The 19,933-nt window shown below is 39.1% G+C and overlaps 1 protein-coding gene across 3 annotated transcripts in view; it reads right to left on the bottom strand.

The window, feature by feature from the left end:
- The window catches only part of NAV2 (neuron navigator 2), a gene marked incomplete at its 3' end in the record, with an annotated part of 419,083 nt that overhangs the window by 75,124 nt on the left and 324,026 nt on the right, over positions 1 to 19,933 (bottom strand). For all 3 annotated transcript variants that reach the window (XM_080619489.1, XM_080619487.1, XM_080619488.1), the window contains one exon: positions 15,259 to 15,381. In XM_080619489.1, the coding sequence (XP_080475615.1) occupies positions 15,259 to 15,381 (123 nt within the window). The remainder of the gene's footprint in view (positions 1 to 15,258; positions 15,382 to 19,933) is intronic.

Raw genomic sequence — 19,933 nt, 5'->3', positions numbered from 1 at the left:
TTAATACAGCTATAAATACAGAAGGCATAGCTACATGGTGTTATGAAACATGGGTCAGAGATTGCGGAACTGGTGCTGCATTAGCTTTAGAGATGCACATCTGAAGATAATAAAGTGGGTCTGGATGCAATGCAGATTCAGCACAACACAACCTCAGCTGTCACATCATTACATTTTATAGGGCATCATGCATTTCTACTGCCAGGCAGTCTCAGCTACTTGTTTTATTTATTTAAGCTAGCAGGTCAGGAGGACAAGTCAGAAGCTTCAGTTAGACATAATGAAATGAGAAATGCTAAGCATCTATAAGATGTGTGGGGAAGGAGGGAAGAGAAGAAAGAATACGTGGAGCTGCCCTTCAGGCCCAGCTTACAAGTCCTAAAGGTCAGAAATACTATGGTCACAAGATACAAAGCTACAAGATACATCCAACAGGGGAGATTTAGATTAGACATTAGGAAGAAGTTCTTTACTGTGAGGGTGGTGAGACACTGGCACAGGTTGCCCAGTGTCTCACCCATCCTTGCCCAGTGTTCAAGGCCAGATTGGATGGGGCTTGGAGCAACCTGGTCTGGTGGAAGGTGTCCCTCCCCACAGCAGGGGACTGGAACTGGATGAGCCTTAAGGTCCTTTCTAACCAACCATTCTATGATTCTATAAACATGGCTCTGATTCACGTGTTCAAAACTAGTCCACTCTATTCCACCACCCCGCAGAGCCAGATCTCACCTTGTCCTCCCCCAGGTGGCATAAAGTCAGTATAAACTCATTTAACTTTGTGCTCTTGGTAGAAAGGCACAGTAATATTCACAAGTAATTAACCACCAAGGGGTTAATTATTATAATGCATCATCACATAATGCATTCATGTCCCCTTTTGTTTCGTTTTATTGCCATTATAATCAGGTGCAAAGGAGAGATGCTTCACTGGGAGACTTGACACTAATCTGGAGCTGCTTCTATCCAGGTCTCTGGTCTGTGAGGTTATCTTCAGGGCTTATCTAGCTTGGTATTTATTTGCACTTGAAAACTTTGCAATATTCATTAATGTGATGTTTCGTTTTACAAATGAAAATGCTAAGGACAAAACCTAAGATGTGTGTTATTGGCTACGTGCACTGTATAATTAACACAGATATTATCTGTATGCAAATCATGTGATTGAAAATAGTGACTATTAACATAACAAGTACGTATTATTTCTTGAGCTGCAACTCAAGCAGGCATCCTGCTGGGGTCTAACATCCTTCCTTTAAATAGCACCATCTTTTCTTTCTTCATTTACACATTCTTCATTCCTCCTGATGACTAACAGCACAGAAACTCCCTTCTGTGCCTTTGTTTAAAGAGGGAAATCTTGTGTGCTTAATTGCCCTCAAGCATCTGATCCAGTTCAAAGCTCTGTGTAACCTCTCCTGTGGTGCTACATTCCCTTCCCACCCCCATCATCACTGAACCACAGGCTGTTTAAATGATCCTTTAATATACGAAACTTCACCTACATTACCTCTAATTCTTAACTGATAAGTTAAAAGCAGTTAGGCATTTTTTTGGTAGATTGAGGTTTTTTAAAAAAAAGAAAAAAATTGAAATAAAGTGGGAGAAAACAAAAGCTCAACTATGCAAACTCATAAACTTTTTAAATGTCATGCCACCCTTCTCAGATGAATTCAACCTTTTAAACATTCCAGCCATGAAATGTAACAGAAAAGCACAATTTTACCTTCTTCTTTTTCGGGAGATCTGAGTAAAGCTTTCTTGCTGGATCAGTTCTGCTAGCCATGTCTGCTGAGAGTTCTGCATCACTGACACTGGCACTGCTTCCTTGCTCCACTCCCTACCCTGAGTCCTGAGGTTCCAGGGTCTCTGCTGGACTCTTGAACCTTTCCTATCATTTCTGTAAAAGCAAAAGCTTCCAGAACTGTTCCTTGCCCAGTAATTCCTTCCCTGGCCCCAGGCCTGCTGGGTTTTATGCCTCCTGTTTGTTCTAAGGCCATATCCTCTGCTTCAGAGATGGCTGTGTTACAGTAATGAAATAATTAACAGGGGTAATGATTGCAATTATTTATCATCTGCCAAAATCGAGCCGTTTGGCCTGAAGTTTTCCAAGCTGCATGCCAACCTAAGAAACGACTTTGGGCTCAAGTTAAAAACAGCACAACAATTCGTGAGTATCATTAGAATATATAATGATCTTACTATTAAGTTAGATTGATCTTTCCCTGAGAAAACTTGTCTTGCAATACTAATTTCTTACTTGGTTCTGGAGGGCACTGGAGAACAGAGACAGTAAATCAAGAAGGGAAGATGAGACTGCGCATGGAGAATAAGTGAGAAAAAAAGAAAAGGGAAAACAAATTTAGATGTAAGCTGTGAAGTTGAAGGCTGGGACCTGCAGCACAAAAGCCACAGAACTGGGACAAGAAGCCTTCAGTGGGCATGGAAAATGGAAAAATAGGTGTGGGGCAAATTGAAAGGGAAATAACACAAATTAAATTGTCTGTAAATACACATTTTGATGTAGAATCATAGAATGGTTTGGGTTGGAAAGGGCCTTAAAGCTCATCCAGTTCCGACCCCCTGCCATGGGCAGGGACACCTTCCACTAGATCAGGTTGATCCAAGCCCCGTCCAACCTGGCCTTGAACACTGCTAGGGATGGGACAGGCATAGCTTCTCTGGGCAGCCTGTGCCAGTGCCTCACCACCCTCACAGGGAAGAATCCTTATACCTAATCTGAAGTTCTCTTGTTTAAGTCCATGACTCCTACTTGACTGCAGGAGGCAGATCTGCTGCAGAGGTGGATCAGTGCTGTCCCATGAGGACGGCTGGTACTTGGGGAACCCCTGTCCACTTGGCGCAGCAGATAGACTGTGCACAACCTCAATCTTCTGCTAATGCCATTTTTCATCTGCAAAACATATATATAGACCCAAACTCTTCCCTACAACTCATTTTCTCTTTGAGACCCTGAGGATGTATGTAGGCCTACCTTCTAACCAAACACAACAAAAGGTGACACAAAAGCAGCTTAGAAGCAGTAACTGGAATCCAGTTAGAAATTTATTTTATTAAAAAGATGCTTTAAGGCACTCCCTCCTTTACTTTGGCAAGCTTCAGGTACAGCTCTCAAACTGCCAGTTCTGCTACTGCTACAGCAATGTTATAGAGATGTTTTGGAATTTTTTTATGAAATAGCATTAAATGTCCTGTTGGTTTATACAAAAATGTAACTTTCCACAACACAGACGACTCCCTTGGACCCTTTATTAATTCTCATAGTTAAATCATCCGGGGGGAAGTGTGGGAGTTCAAGGACTTCAACCTTAATTCTTTCCATCCCACTTCTGTGACTCCACAATATCCAAGAGTCCAATAACACCTTTCAATATCTTGTGTTGATATTATTTCCAGCAAATAATTTGGCAGGAGAGACAGAGAGAAATATTCATAAAGAAACAACCCAAACAGAGGAGGCCAAAACTGAGATCCCTGCTCCAATCAGGCACAGGAGAGACCTGAACTCGACCTTTTAGATTAGAACATTAATTGCTGCATCACTACTCTGTAAAGGAGAAAAAAGAACAAAAGCCCCCAAACCTTTATTTCTGTTTTATCCCAGTGCAGTGAAATTAAAACAATTTTATACCAGTGTCTCATCTCTCATCCCTCCGTCCTATTTCAACATTGGCAGCATGTGGCCATCTTGTTAAGGCTGAGCTGTGAAATGGTGTCTCACTTTGCTATCAGAGGCTTAACATAAACTAGTACTGATAAAGACAGCTCTATTTCAGTGAATTCCTGCAGAATTAAGGAGTGGTCATTGGATATGTTTGTTTAGAACCTTTAGTGAACTGCACACGTGTTGACTGCATGAAAGGATAAAATTCACTAGATGTATCCCCCCGCTACTAGTTAGATTAATGGAAGCATTCATATTTTGCATCGTAACAGGCACCCCTAACAAACTATGAGCAAAGTCCTTGCCTTCTGTATTAATAATGAAATAAAAGATTAGTCTAGAAAGCCCCTCTTTGCTCATTCACACACCACTTTCCCTCCAATGTGTGGATTGTGCTTTGGTTCATATAGATTCTAAGACACAAAGAGTAGACTAGTTTCCAAGTCAGTAAGTACCAGAGAGGTTTTCCTTATAATCACTCCATGTTTTCCTTGTTTCCCCTGAATCCATTCTACTTAGGTTACAGCTACAATTCACTTCTATTCCTGAAAATGTCCAAAGGAAGTCTTGTTCTTGTCCCATGATCTCACCCAGGCTTGCTTAGCCAACTCCTAAGTTACCTTTGGCTCTCATTTTTTTTCTTTCTAAAATAACCCCTTGTTCCTAAATGATTCAGTAACATATCCATTGCCATAGAAAACTTAGCCCCATCGCCATGTACTGCAAACTCCTTCATTCCAATGCTGTGAAAATCTGAAAGTGAAATCAAAGGCTGATGTCATTAAGTAAGAGGAGAATGTATCCAAAGTGGGGAGTCCGTGTGTGATTCAAACACGTTTCATGGCTGAAGTTGAGTTTCAGTAATGCCTTAAGGACAAAAGTAGACGCAACAGAAGCCCACCATTGAAAGCACAATGCATTGCTTAGAAGGAGATACAAGTGGCTGCAAGAAAAAACTGTTTGACAGCAGAAGGAAGGATGTTGGAAAGGTAAAATAACTGGGCCATCTATGACAGGAATTGTGGTGGTGGAGGGAGGGGAAAACATACGGTATGACTCACAGTAGAGAATCACAGAATAGTTAGGGTTGGAAAGGACCTTAAGATCATCTAGTTCCAACCCCCCTGCCATGGGCAAGGACCCCCCTGCCAAGTTTTATCAGTCACATGTTTACCTCATTACGGCCAATGTAAAGTCAGTCCATAAAACCTTATGAGAGAGAGAAGCACAATGTTGCTAAACCCAAAAATCAGTCAGAAGCCATTGCAGAAAGGGACCCTAACCCTAAGCCACAGAGTGTAAAACACCTCTGAGAGTACCCTCTGGATGCTGAAGGCCAAACCACTAGCATGCTTTGACCAAGAAGGAATGACAAGCAACTTCATGTTGCCATATAGCATATTTGCTTTTAATCTATATTCAGAAAGAGCTTAGTGGTTATTGTTGGAAGGAATTTCAACAGAAAGTAGAGAACAGAAGTCATATCCTGACTTCCAGTTCCAAATCACAATCTTCTGATTTCAGAAAATGTCTGTATTTCGTTTGCATGCACATTTAAAACATTAGATATGTATAAATGCAGATTTCTTGCCACTACCAGATCCATTCTCATGAGTCCTTTGCTTCAGAAATGCTCTCAAACCACAGATGGATAAATTCACTATCTAGGAGTAGAGAGAAAATATGCACAGTCCCAAAATATAGATTAAGTGGAGTATAAGCTTTTCCTGGATGAACACAACCTCTGTGAACCTCAGTTGGCACAGGATACTCATATTTCTTTCCTAGTCTCATGTTAGTGATTCTTCTTTCTTTTCTGCTCTCCTCTTTTTCCAAAGAGATATACAGTTGTCTGCAAATACATCCCTAGCTATTTCCTGATAATTCATCCCTTCTGCATTCCAAACAGTTCCAGTTTTGCAAATGCAACATTATATTTCAGTCATCCCTGAAAATAAATCTCTGCATAAAAATGCAAATGAAACATTAAAACCATGCATGAGCATATCAGATAGTCTCAAATAACATCAACAGTTTCAAAGAGATGTTTAAGTCATTAGGTCATGTTATGAAGAGTATCTCTAGCTCCAAGTTTCGTAACAAGAATAAATCAATCTTGACAATGAACATGAAAGAGGGAATAAAACCTTTTTGAACACTCAAGGTGGTTTCCTCATTTCCCCCAAACCAAAACGAATTAATTAGTTGATATATATGAAAATTAACTTAAACTAACAACATAATCAGAGAAGGTAAACTTTAAAGTTAAAATCAGATCTAAAAGATATAAAAGTATTACTTGGGGCTGATGAGAGCACACAGTAAGTCCGCAGTGTCTGCTGAGCTGAGCCTTTGTCAGTTAAGGAACAGCAACAACAACAAAAAAATCGTATCGCTAGAAAGAGCTGACCTCAGCCCTTGGACTTTGCTCAGGCACTAATCAGGCTTCCAATGTTTAGAGCTGATCCTCTGGCTACTTATTGACCATATATATACCTGGACACACATAAACATAGCCTCTAGCAACACAGTAGTTACTCAGGCTCCCTGTGCTAACTCTGCACACAGGTTTCACGTTGTTCCAATGCCACTCAGGGCAAATTAAATTAGTCTCAAATTGCAGCAATCACTATGAACAAAATTAGATGTTTTGTTTTTAGTGAGAATATAAAAAACTTGTTCTAATAAAAACAAATTACACATATCCTCATAATACTACTGTAGGAGCACAATGTAGTTCCAAGTGTTTCCACTGTAGAGCATACAATTATTTAACCTAGCCAAATGTGTATTTAACTGTATATACTTAAGCAACATAAGACTATCATGTGAAAGCCTTAATGCCTTTTTATGTAACAGCAGAGCATTTTTAAGCCCCATGGAGCTGTGTTAACACCAGGCTGTTTAAGCCTTAGGATGTTGGGGCTCAATTCAGAAAGACCAGAAGCAAAGCGACTACTTGTTCTGTGGAGTCTCAACTTCACTGTGAGTCCTATTAGTTGTTATAAAAAGGTCACAAAGACACCTTATCATGCTGCTGGGAAATATATATATTATCTATAAATATAAGAAATATAAATTTAAATAAATATAAATATATTTATATAAACATATAAATATATATATCACCTTACTATACCATGAGGAAGGTGAGGAATGGAGAAGAGCAAAACAGGACTTACCAGATAAGAAGGGTATAGACTTCAAATATGAAATAGCTTCTTGGCCACCAAGGAAGCTACTATGACACCAAGGAATGGCCTGATATAAATGTAGTAACTCCAAGAACCCCAGGGCAGCAAAAATATGGTTATGCACTTTGTCCCTGCCACTCCACTCCCTCAGCACCTTTACTGCAAAATTCATTACTTCATTACTTTCTTAACCCAGGAGCTGCCATTCAGGACAGCTGAAGGAGATGAGTACTTATGAAATACACAGCATGTTAAACATGAGCTCAAAGTTGTGGATACCTTTACTATCTGTACTATGCTGCAGGTGTAGATGTGTACTGGATATACCAGGCTATTAGTACCATCCAACATTTTAGTTGTTCATTTAGTTGTTCAAATGTTTAGAACATTTTAGTTGTTCAAATTAGAAGCCTCATTTTCCTGTATGGATCAAAGCATCTGGATATCCTTAATTCCTTGGAGAGTTCTCACTGATGCAATAGAGGGTTCTTCTCTCACCCCACCTGCAGTACCATGTTTGAAGGCTTTTCACTGGAGGGGACAAGACTGGGAATAAACAACTCAATATTGAATATACATAATCAATAGAGTAAAGAAAAAGAAACAAGAAGCTCTAGCAAAGCACAGAAGAGCCTGCAGGAAGACATGTGCATCTCACCTTTCAACTGAGCATTTTGCAAGGAATACAATTATAGGAAACATTCAGCCAGTAAACAGAAAGCTTAGATCCTGGTTATTAACAGTCGTGGTTTAAGCCCAGGCCGTAAATTAGAACCACACAGTCTACTTCCCCCCCGCCCTTTCTTCCCTCTGCTCCTGGAGGGACAGGGAGGAGAATCGAAAGAATGAAACTCCCACAGGTTGAGATAAGAACAGTCCAGTAACTAAGGTATAACACAAATCACTACTGCTACCACCAATAATAATAATGATAAAGGAAATAACAAGGAAGAGAATACAACACCTCACCAACCGGTACCTCACCCCCACCCTGCAGCGTTCCAGCCCTTCAGGGTAACTCTCCATTACATCCTGGGCATGACATGCTATGGTATGGAATACCTCTTTGGCTAGTTTGGGTCAGGTGTCCTGTCCCTGCTTCCTCCAGGCTTCTCCTCCTCCCTGGCAGAGCATGAGACTCACAAAGTCCTTGGTCAGGGTAAACATTCTGACCAGCAACTGAAAACATTGGCTTTATCAGTATTATTCCCAGGCCAAAAGTCAAAACCACAGCACTGCACCAGCTAGAAAAAATGACTGCTACTGCTAAACCAGGACATTAACATTAATCTTTTTATTAACATGTGAGCTAATACTAATAGAATATTATTCTGACCACAAAAGAATATACAGCTGTAGAACAGAAGCAAAAAACCCTAATGATATGTACAGTTATGGACAACTTCAAAGCCCCAGCAAAGAAAGAAGTGCAAACAGAGACCAAAGGGAGAATCATTAGGTGAGATGTTTAGTAATACACACAATATCCGAGAAAAAAAAAATCTGCCTTGAAATTTGCTTTACAGCAACAACAAACTTCCATGCTCCTCAGACAGCCCCAAACTGGGATTCTTCTTTTGGAGCCCAACAGCTGTCTGCTATTAGTTTTATCTATTCAATCTCCAAATCCCAAACTCAGAGGTTACTGGTGTAGGTCAGTTGTGAGACTATGTTGACTCCCTTGACATTCAGCATGGAAAACCAAATAACAAAGTCTGCACTATGTCAGCACACGTTTCACATTCTTTGGTTTGTCATGCAAAGCACAAAGACTCTGATACAGTTCAAAATGGTCTTTGTATCTACAATCTTGCTTACTCTTAGAATACAAGCTTAATTTCCCACATGCCTAAAGTGTTTTAAAAGCCACTTCATACAACAGAAAAGACAGTGCTAATTTCTGGCAATGGAACCAGAAATAGTGAGGGTTTCAGAACAGCCTCCAATTCAGCAGTCAGATCAACCTGATACTTACACACATCAAGTGGGTGTATGAAAGGAAATGTCACTTCAGGAAAATCTAGTTCCAGTGGTGTAAGATCATGATTTTGCCATCCCTAGATGCAAATTATTCATCTGCTTAAATCTGGCAGGTTTTCGTATTTCCACAGAATCAGTATCCACGGTTCTGGCAAAGGTAAGGTCACTTCACCTGTACACACACCACAGTGCAACCTCTTAGGGAAAGTGACAACCTGTCTGCAGTGGAATACACAGGCAAGAAGAAAGTCCTAACTTCACCATGATGAGTTGATCCCTTGATGGCACGTGCCACCTTCCATTAGCTTTGCAGTCAATTTGATGCTAAAGCTGACGTGTCAATAGCCCCTCAAATACAAAGGGATGCAGGATCAGAATCACAGCAACAAAACCAAGGAGCATAGCACAAGGAAAAGGTTTCAACAAGAAATGCAGTTCTCACTCTTCAGAGTTTACATCTAAGCAAGAAACCAATTCTGAAGAAGGGATTTAAAACTACAGTGACAGTCAAGTGTGTAAAGATGGCCTAATCTACTAATCTTGAAAGGAACAGCTTGCAATTATGGGGCGTTTTGCTTGCTTGGTTGGTTTAGTTTTAGTGTTGAATGGTAGAACTGTACCTGCACATTGGAAGAAAGCTCTTGAGAAGGGCAAAGAATTGATCTCAGCTGCCTTGGCAGCCTGTGGAACTCCCAGAAGAGAACAGGATAATTCCAGGCTTCTTGGACACACATAAGTTGTGAGTGCAGGAAAACCTGCTTTTTTGTTGTGGCCATGGATACACCGAAAAGGGATTCTCCCATAGGAAGACAAATGGTGTCTTTACAAAAATCAGGCACAAAGCTGCTTCAAGTACCAACCCACCCTCACATCAATCATACATCTACTATTGCTACATGACAGGATAATCAAGAGTCTGGATAGAGGCTTTAAACAAATACAACCTCTGCTAAGAAAATATCTATTTCGTTAAGTTGTCCACTCTTCAAAACTCTTTCTAACCTTCAAAGAGCTCTCAGTCTAAGGTGGTTGTTGGAAGCAAACTCTTTTCTGACCATCATGCCATGAGTAAAACTAGGCCAAGGCTGAGAAACAGACAAGTCTTTTCGACATCGCTCTATTCCATCATGCATCTCTAAATAGAATGGACACTACCACAAATACTACATTCTCTGAATGTAGTATACTTCATCCAGCTTATAATATGTATCGTGCAAAGCATGTGCATGGAAAACGGTGGTGGTGATGGGAAGTATTATTGCAACCACTGAATGAGTTCATATGGACCTTGGTTACCCAAGGGGGGCAATTCTCAAACAGCCACTTCATCTGAGCCACTTCCCCTCCTTTTCATCTTCAAGGGAGTTCTAGAAAGAAACTTCAAAGAATAAACCAGAATATTAAAATAGTAACTCTGATAGATATTAAAAACCATAGATTCAATACAGAGACAGCCTTTACAGCCTGTAATAATGTGCTCCCTCTCCCCAGTTAACCCCTCCATGTTACACAGGTGATAAATCATCCATCTCTTTTCTATAGCACACAAACATTTTATGATGCTTTTCCTTGCTAAATCTTCCTCTGCTCCATAGGTATTGTCTGTCTTTAAGAGGTAGTCTAAACTACTAAACTATCCTGGTAAATTTAAACAAGCGTTCTTCAACTTACATTTAGTAATAAAAAGTCTTCTGTCTGTTTTAGACCTGAAGAAAAGCTTACATGCCCAGAAGTTTGTCATCTTTAGCCCACTGAAACGGATCTGCTAAAAGACATGGCTTCCCTTGACTAACTTTGCCTTGTTTGGAAGTAGAATGTCTTTATTTTTCATTTGGTACTGCTAATTCCAGCCCTCAGGTCAGTAGCCCAAGCTACTATACCTTTGCCTTCAGCTACTATGTGTTGCTTAACTTTGCAATTACTTTATGTAACTTAAAACCACTTTGGATCACAGCTTGTTAAAAGATTCCTTAGAAAACTGAAGTATATGGTATTGTGACTCTAATCAGAAGATCCAAAGGCCATAAACCTCAAAGAATCTTTGCAATGTGAATTTCTGTGTTTCTGTGAGTCAGTTCTCAAGATAAATGTGGGATCTTTCAAAGACAAAGAGATAGGTAAATGTAGGTACCAAGGTACAAATTGCATATTTAGAAGCAGTAGTATTTCTTTCTAACGTAGTGATAAAATCCCAAAAGATGATCAAGCAGAGCAGAAGATGAGTTAGACAGGAGTAATTTCACTAGTCTTGTGCTTTGCTGTTAAGCAACTATGTATCGGCATGTATTTACTAACTGCAGTGACTCATAGCACAAATACCCCGAGCAATGAATGCTGAGGTGCTGACACTGTCTGATCTATACTACCTTAAAACAATTTAGAGGACTTACAATTATTTTCTATAAAACTATGGTTATTTAGTATATGGCATCCTTCTAAAGGAGTGTTCACTGTCCTAGAAAAAATTGGGAAAATTAATATTTATATATTTATACATTTTTTTTTTAAATGATAACAACTGAATGCTAATTACAATTGCCAGGGCTTTCTGGAAGTGAAAGAACTAGGAACTGATGGCATGAAATCTTCCTGGTAGAGTGGTAAAGAGCTTGGCAGCAACTTAGCTGAGATCTCCTGAAGTCCATAGATGATTTCAATTAATATAGTTACTCCTCCTGACAGAAAGGACATCCTCCCTCCACAAGCCCATTCACATGAAATACCTGATGAAACTCCCTGCAAGCTCATGTACTGTGGAAGTCCACAAACATGTCAACTCTCCTGAGGGAGCACGAGATGCTGTAGGGGAAGGAGATGATGGGAATTCCACTACCATTACAATGCAGGAATATCTATTTCTATGTATTTCTACAAGGGTTGGATCCATCTGAAGTTTAAGATATAACCCAGTCATGCTTTAACTTTTTAAGACAAAGACTATTCTGTCTATGTGTCTTCCCCTCCTCATCTGCAAAGCCAGGAATTGCAGACACCTTCATTTAATTTTAGCTGCATTGCCTCAGTTAAGAAGAAAAACCAAATAACTATACACTCAAGACTTCAAACTGTCTTATCCTACAATAAAACTACAAAAATAATATCCTAGCAAAAATTCCCTTTTTTAAAATCTTTTATTGTAACATTTTTTCATGGTCTACAGTAAAGTAGCTCCTAAAAAGAAGAACATTTGATGCAGCTTCTTACGTGATACCCATCAACACCATGTCTGTAATTCTGCTTTCAGTGGCATTTGCCTCCTTCCAAAAGCAGTGACATTTCCTTCTCTCCCCACTTTTCAGAACAGGCCAATATTGCCCCCAACTTGATGACTTGCTTTAACTTGCTTTTCAGCTCTTCTGAAGTGTGATCCAAGTTCCTATGGTTATGAAGGCAGTTCAACTATCTCCCTCTGGCATTCAACACTAACCCACCTTTTTAGTCATCACTGTAGTAGGATTCAATGAATTAAATTGCAGTTAGTGAATTCAAGCAAACTCCAGTCAAAGGGTTGTACTCCATGAATGAATGTGAAGTGCTGACTACTACCTGAGCCCAGAGACATAATCCTAAATGACATTAATCTATTTTCATGAAATGCAAATTAACAGCAAAATACTACTCTTCAGCTATCTTTGAAAGCCCTTTTTACCATCTGTAGAAGTTACTATAGACCACAGCATCTGAAAAAAATCTGCACTTGGTATCAATAATGATAAATCCGTGCTCTGCATGGAATGCCCTTTGGCTTTCTGCTCTGTTTTGGCTTCACTTCCAGTTCTTCTTTCCTGTTCATCTCCTCTCCCAGTTCCACAGAATCCCCTGGGATTGCCAAAAGGTTTGGCTACCAAAAATGCTATGTACTGCCAGAAGCCAGCTTCAGTCATAAGTCCTTCTAAGAGTTAAACTGAATATGGCCTTGCTTTTAACTAAGAGTGTGACAAGACTGTCCTTGTAGTCATCACAGATCTGAACCACGATACAGAAACACTCCTGAAGAACATGCTAAAGACCCAAGCCATGTTTTACCTACAGTTCACCAATGCTGTAGCTGTTGGAAGTACCGTGACAAGGTAATCAGCTATCTGATGAGACCAGTCCTTACAGTCAGAAGCTGGAAAGACCTTTTTGTGCCTTATACTCTCATGCAACGACATGCAATTCATGCAACCTCAAGTAACATTTGAAAATGAAACAATCCAAGTTAGTCATGCTTGGAAGTAGTTATTAAAGCACTTCATCACTGAGGATTTTTTGAAAAGCCATATAGACATTTCCCTAGTAACAGCATTAAAACCACCCCTGACAAACTTACATTCATTAATACAGTCTTTTTTCCTATTCACAAGGATATGATAAATCATCATAGGTTGAATTGTCTTTTGTAAATAATAGGTTATACAAGAAAGCAATTACAAAAAGATTTACTCAAACCTAAGCTTCAAATTTCTTCTCTCTTATCCATATGGCTTTATCAATGCAAGTTACATATATGAAAGTAAGGGCAGTAAGTCTCAAATTAAGCAGCTGCACCTGACAATATGAAATCAACTTAAATAACCAGATGGTACACACCAAGTCCATATATGTTGAAGAGTCAAAACCATAGGTGGCTCATTTGCAACTTTAAAAAGAGAAAATAATTTCACAAACTAAATAAAGAGGCATTTTCAATGCCTTTTTTCATTAAAAATGCCTTTGTTCTGTGCAAACACAGATTTTCTTGAAGTGAATAAATAAGCTCAGCTGTGTTGTGCAGTGATTCCATTAACCTGGCAATCAAGCATTAAATTAAATTGCCTTGTTTGGATTTCCCTGCTGCAGGGGAAAAGGTACCTTCTAAGATCTGAGCCATCGAGTAAAAGCTTCACCACTAAACGTCTACAATTAGCAACACAAGAAACTAACCAAGTCAGCATATTACAAAAATTCCTCTGATAATCTTTTAATGATTAACCTTATACTCAAAGGTTCATAGTCTCTCACACTCCTCCTCCCATGCATTCAATTAACACCTGCTTTGAACAAGTTGAATGTTATCTCCATCGTGTACCCATAAAGCAGCTCAGCACTTCTGGCTTGCTGCCTCCAGTCACACCATGAAGACAGCGATTCATTACCATACTGTTTTATTCAACCTCTTTTCCTTATGCCCATTTTCATCCTGTGTTGCAGCTATATTGCCAACCATACAGTCTTTATTTACTGTATGTGCAGTCCAGCCCCTCCATATGAACTCAAAGAATTTTTCAAAACTGAAACAATGAAAGCAAACTACATTTCAGTGTGTCACAGTCCCATTCTAAGTGGAATATATTTAAACACACAACTAATCTCTCTTGTGGAACATATGCAATTGCTCCTGATGTGCAGTGTCTTCAGGGAAGAAGCTTAGCAAATAAAATGTGAGAATAATTTACATGCCAAAAAAAAGTGTTGCAAGCACAAAAAATACTGGATGAGAGAAGGAATCAAGGATGAGGAATGTATCACTAGCTCTCCAAAAGGTTGACTGTTACTTAAACAAGAATATAATCTATATTATTATATGTTTAAATATACCAACCTGCTCTTTACTAATATCAAGAGAACACCAAAGCAAATTTAGTACAGATTTCTTTAAAAACAAGGATAGATTCTCCAGCACTTGTATTCCCTTAGTAATCTATGCATCACAACCAAGAAAGTAACACTTATCAAACTCAGATAACTACATTATGTCCCTGGAAAGTCTTACCAATAACAAAATGAGAAAAAACTTTTAGTTCAGAAATTGGTTCAAACCTGTACGTCAAAATCCATGTTTTATACTTAGGGGCCCCTCACAGAAGAAAATGTATGTGCTGCACTTACTACATCAGCACCCACCAGGCTTTGAGCTTGGAAGGGGAAAAAGCAGCTATAGGTTGATGCCATTAAAAGCAGAGGTATTTAACCCATATACCTCAGCTCTAACAGAACATAGGTCTCATTACTGTCCATCTCCCTAGCTTCCTTTATGATCGCACTCCCATAAATTATGGTTTTTAGTCCCCTAATTCTTGATCTTTGGCCTTGATTGTTCACACTGAATCACTGGACTTGGAAGAATCAGTGGAAATGAGAAGAAAATTTGGTCTTTTTTATTTCAAACACTGTCAAAATAGAAGTTTTATATTTTCTTGTGCTGTATCCTGTGCACAAAAACCTAGATGAGATTCCAGCAAAGCAATCAGAAGACATCAAGTCAGCATTTATCCTGATACTTCTGTGAACATATAAACCTAAAATACTCTGGAGAAGGTTGTATCCATGTATTCAGTATCTGAATTCCCAAAGCTATTTCATTTCTGAGATCCAATATGCATTAGATACAGTGTGAATCAACATGGTGTTACAGGTGAGCACTTGCTAATGAGATCTTACCTGTCAGCATCTCCAAGCCCCAGTGAAGTGTTGCGCTGCATAGTCTCCCGCACCGCAGCCATGCCATCAGGCAGCCGGTTTAGCCTTCGAGTATAGAGTCCTAGACCACCATCGGTCATATACCTTTGGAACAGCAAAACAACACGTCAAACAGGAGAACTTTTATATATTATTGTATTATTGCTCCTATCTTCTGCATGTTTTTAATTGTATACTGCAATTTGCTCACCTTTAAGTGAAGAATACTATTCAGAATATGAAACAAGGAAACTTTCTTTACTAGTGCAGAGGAATATTTTTTGCCTCTCGTTCTCAATAACATCTTGTAGTCTCTCACATCAATAAGAACTGAATTTCAACACGTGAAGACTTAACTTTCATTAAGGTTGCCTAGCTGGAAGTAATTTAATATTTCTGAATGCTATCATTAATGATGCTTTCCTGTCCAAAAAAATGCATGATTTATATATACCCTCCTGAACTCTGTATGGGCTAAAACACCATGATGGAAATCTCAATCCTTTGACAAGTTAACTGCAAAAATCATATTGAATACATCCTAGATTTTGCCAATGATCCATGAACAATGAGTACCCCAAGATTTACTGTGAGAAATCAAAGTTGCAGCATGAATGGAAAGTTTTTGTCAGCCTTGTTTTGGCTCCTGCATTGTACTCTGTCTGCAAGTGTGGCCTAGAGACATCTGCATTTAAAAAGTGTTACTGTTCTTAGATATTAAGTGCCAGGTGTATATATGATACCTCACAAATTGCTAAAATAGCACTTTCTACTTTAGACAAATGAAAAATGAATCTTAAATTTAACAGAGATGGTGGACAAGAACACATAAATGTCACCAAGAGCAATTCCTCACAATAATGCATGTTGTGTCATTCAGCATTTTTGTTAGTCTGTACCAATGCAGACAGCAACTGCCATCATGTCATGTAACTTCAGGATGTGGTGGTAACCAAGGAAAGGAAGCTTTAAAAACTGTACAATTACCTAGCAGTTTGGTTTATGAATAAAATGTTTTCATATATTAATATTGAAACTAAGAAGTTGAAGAGTTGCTCCATGAGCTGCCCTACATCAATATGTCAATAATGCTTTTAAACATCTTGCAGCATTTCACAACAGTAGTTCCAAGTAAGTAAGGTCCAAGTGGTAGAATAACACAGGAGGATGTATCTTTTGCCACTTCTGACTACAGATACAAGCAAGGTAGCTTTAAACTAGAAAGTCAAGTCCCCTTTGCCACTCACGACACTGGCAAGGAGTGAGCTCTGTGCTACCACCACTACTTTTGTCAGCCCAGGTACATCTCCATGAGCATCACCGACAGTTTATAGACACCTGAGACTGTAGTAACTCCAACAACCCTGACAGTACAGTTATTGTCTCTGGCATACTGCTGGACATGTAACATACCTCACAGAGTTTGGAGCTGATGGGATTGTATCCTCTTAATCCTTTAGTTCTCTTAGCAAATCGACAGCAGTCCAGAGAGTAATATCCAGATATGCAGGGATATTCCTCCTGCTTATCAAGGCACAGAGCTTTTTCCCTAACGGCAAGACACCCTCAATAGCAGTAAGGAAGGAGAGATGATCCTAGCTGCAGCCAGCAATGTCTTTGCTGGCAAGATGTTACTGCAACAGATGTACCTCACCCAAGTCAAATCCAATCACTAAATTTATCAAAATGGGCTGGTAAAGAGTCAAGAAGCCTTGCACAATCTGCTGGTTATTGTTTCAGGTATATAAATCTGTACAGGGCCTTCCCAGGAACAACCCAGGAGTCTCTCTGGGGAGTCTAACAAAGAGGTTGCTAAGGCTGTTAAGTCAGACACAAGAGGATTCCCCATTCAGCAAATCCATGGGGACACGATTCTCTAAACTCTTAAAGCCTGTAAAAAGCATGAGGAACAGTTACACTATAACTTGTGTGGAATTCGCCTTAGGTATAGCATTCTACCTTCTGTTTGATATAGTACATAAATATTTTATCATGGAAGAATATATTTTCCCTTTGAGCTACTAAAATAGAAGTGGAGCCTAAGACCATATTGTTATACAAACATGCAAACAGCATTCTACAAAAACATCTAATGCACATACATTAATAGGTTTATTGCAGATACTTGTCTGCACATGAAACATGTTTCTGTATGCATACCCAATGTACACGTACTAGAAAACATAGCTTTTGGCTTTGCTGTCAGATTTCTGGTATGCGACTAGTACTTTGATAAAAAAGATCAGCTACAGGTGAAATAGATTGTTCTCCATGCTTATTACTCAAAATAGGTGAAATGAAATATACTACTCGTTAGCCATGCTGAAATTAATGGAACGCTTTTTCGGAACGCTTTTTTCACTACCATCAACAGACTTCATCCTCTATGTAGAAGCTCAGCAAGCTGATCCAGATTAGAATACATACACAGAATAATACTGCAGTTGCATCCAACTGAAAACTGACAGTCAGATTTCCATACATCTTTCACAAGTTAATGGAAGCTGGATGCTTCTGTCATCTTTGACAACTAGATTGTGAGTTTTTTCTAATCAAGATCCTGTAAACACAAGCATATAGACAATGACTTTTACCCACTATACCAAAAGGACAAGTTTCTTAGAATACAAAATAGTATTTTGAAACAGGTTTGTGCAATCACAGATTGAAAGCTTTCTATCTTATTTTCATTACATGCAATGTCCTCTACCCAGGAATGTTTAATTCCAAAAAGGTGACAAAACTAACAGTTCCTTAAGTCCTTCATGCAGCAGTGAGTTGAAAGAAAAGAAGGAAAGGTACTAGCTTCTAAATTCTGCGGGGAAAAGCACATTTACAGTAAACACACTTTAAAATAAGTGAAAGAAAAAATCCCTGTTATTCATTGCACAGAGGAGATTGGAAGTTACTGCGGCCACAAATCTCCAGCTATTGCTTCCTTTTCCTTCCTCTTCCTCCCCTCAAACTTAAACCTGTCTTAGCTCTCAGAAACCGTCGTGCCTTTATGAATGCAACTTCATTACTGCTGCAGATTTTGCATTATGTGATAGGAGAGTATAATGAAGGTATATTTTTCTAAAGACAGTCTTAGAAGGTTCCACTCAGGGAGGAATAAACCTAAAAATATTATCCTGCGTGCATGTAATTCTAACAGAATTTATAGTCCTACACACATCTGCACATATGGAATGCCAGTATACTAGCCTCTCCTCTGCAATGGCACACTGCAGTTATCGATGATGTGTCATGTCTTTGACTTTTCTTATTAAAAAAACATGACAAATTTGCACTGGATGCCTTGCTAGATTTATGAATCTTGAGAACTATGCAAGTATATTCAGTGCAAAACCAAGTATTTCAAAGTATTTTCCTGCCTGCCCCAAAGTAAGAAGTTTAAACATATCATCTGAGAAAAAGCATAGTATCCAGACTCTGTGACTCTAATACAGATGGGTAAATACTACATATTCAAAGAATTTAATAACTCAGATGCTTTAGGAATGGTACAAATAGCCAATGGGGAATAACTGCCTTTAATGAAGTCCAATATAATCATACTTAATGAATGGACAGTGATGATGTTGGTTAAACTGAGTTTCTAATCTTTTCAGGAATTAATGCTTAATTATCTCTGTAGTTTCACATTTCATCAGTAAGGAAACAAAATTAACCAAACTTCTTGGATTATTAGAAGACTTAAGTTAAACAAGAGCAGAATTATGCACTTCTAACACACAAGTGGAGCCTGCTTTCTAGGTCACACTATTTTTCTAGGAGAAAGTGGCTCCCTGCCCTGTATTATGGACATAAAGTAATGTGCTTTGGAGTTCCCTGGACAATCTGGACTTTTACACTTCTCTTTTCTTTAGCCAGATACACCTTTTCTATGCCTCTGAAATTTTGAATGCCTTAAAAAGTCCTTCCAAGTGCAATATTTTGAGGGTATTTCTGATGCTGAAGTGATTTATTTCCCTTTCCTGAAAGGCACGCTGAGGAAACAGGAATGGATTATGCCAGGGGTTGGTAAAATCCAGCAGTCTGAGTCACAGGACTTCTGTCCACACTCCCTACTTACCCATGTATACAGCCAGCCAACAGCACACCTACTTTTGTAGCCTGACACCTCTACCACTTCAGATATATATTCATTTCATTCCTTAACGTATGAATATAACTTTTTTTCCAGTTTTGACAATAGATAGCCAAGGGACAGGCGTTCTTTACTTAAGTATTAAGAAGAGAAGGAGCAGCAGGTAAATCAGCAGCACACAACAGACCAGACAAACCTACCCTGATCTACTCAGCATCACATGGCTCTGTAATCCCAAACTGACAAGCAGGAGAGCAGCAATGTGCCCCCAGCCTGAAGCTGATTCTGCCAGTTTAGGTGCTCCTGCCTTCCTTCCTCTTGGTGCCTTGGATTCAAGGTTAGTTTGGAAATAGCTGTCCAAGTCCCTCTTGGTAGGAGACTTGCATAGCAACCCAAGTGCTTGAAACTTGAAGAAACAAAAAGCTTGTAAGTTTTACAGCTTTTGGATTATTCCATAAATCAACATCCACTTTGACATGCAAAAGTGTTCCCTTTTAGCTGCAGCAATAACACTGTTATTCTTAGTGTTTTCCTTTAAACATGTATTTTCGCTAGGCTTCATCTGTG

This window comes from Psittacula echo (genome assembly GCF_963264785.1).
Source record: "Psittacula echo genome assembly, chromosome: 5".
Taxonomy (NCBI): domain Eukaryota; kingdom Metazoa; phylum Chordata; class Aves; order Psittaciformes; family Psittacidae; genus Psittacula; species Psittacula echo.
Note: the sequence above shows the minus strand (reverse complement) of the source record. Positions and strands in the feature narration are given on the sequence as shown.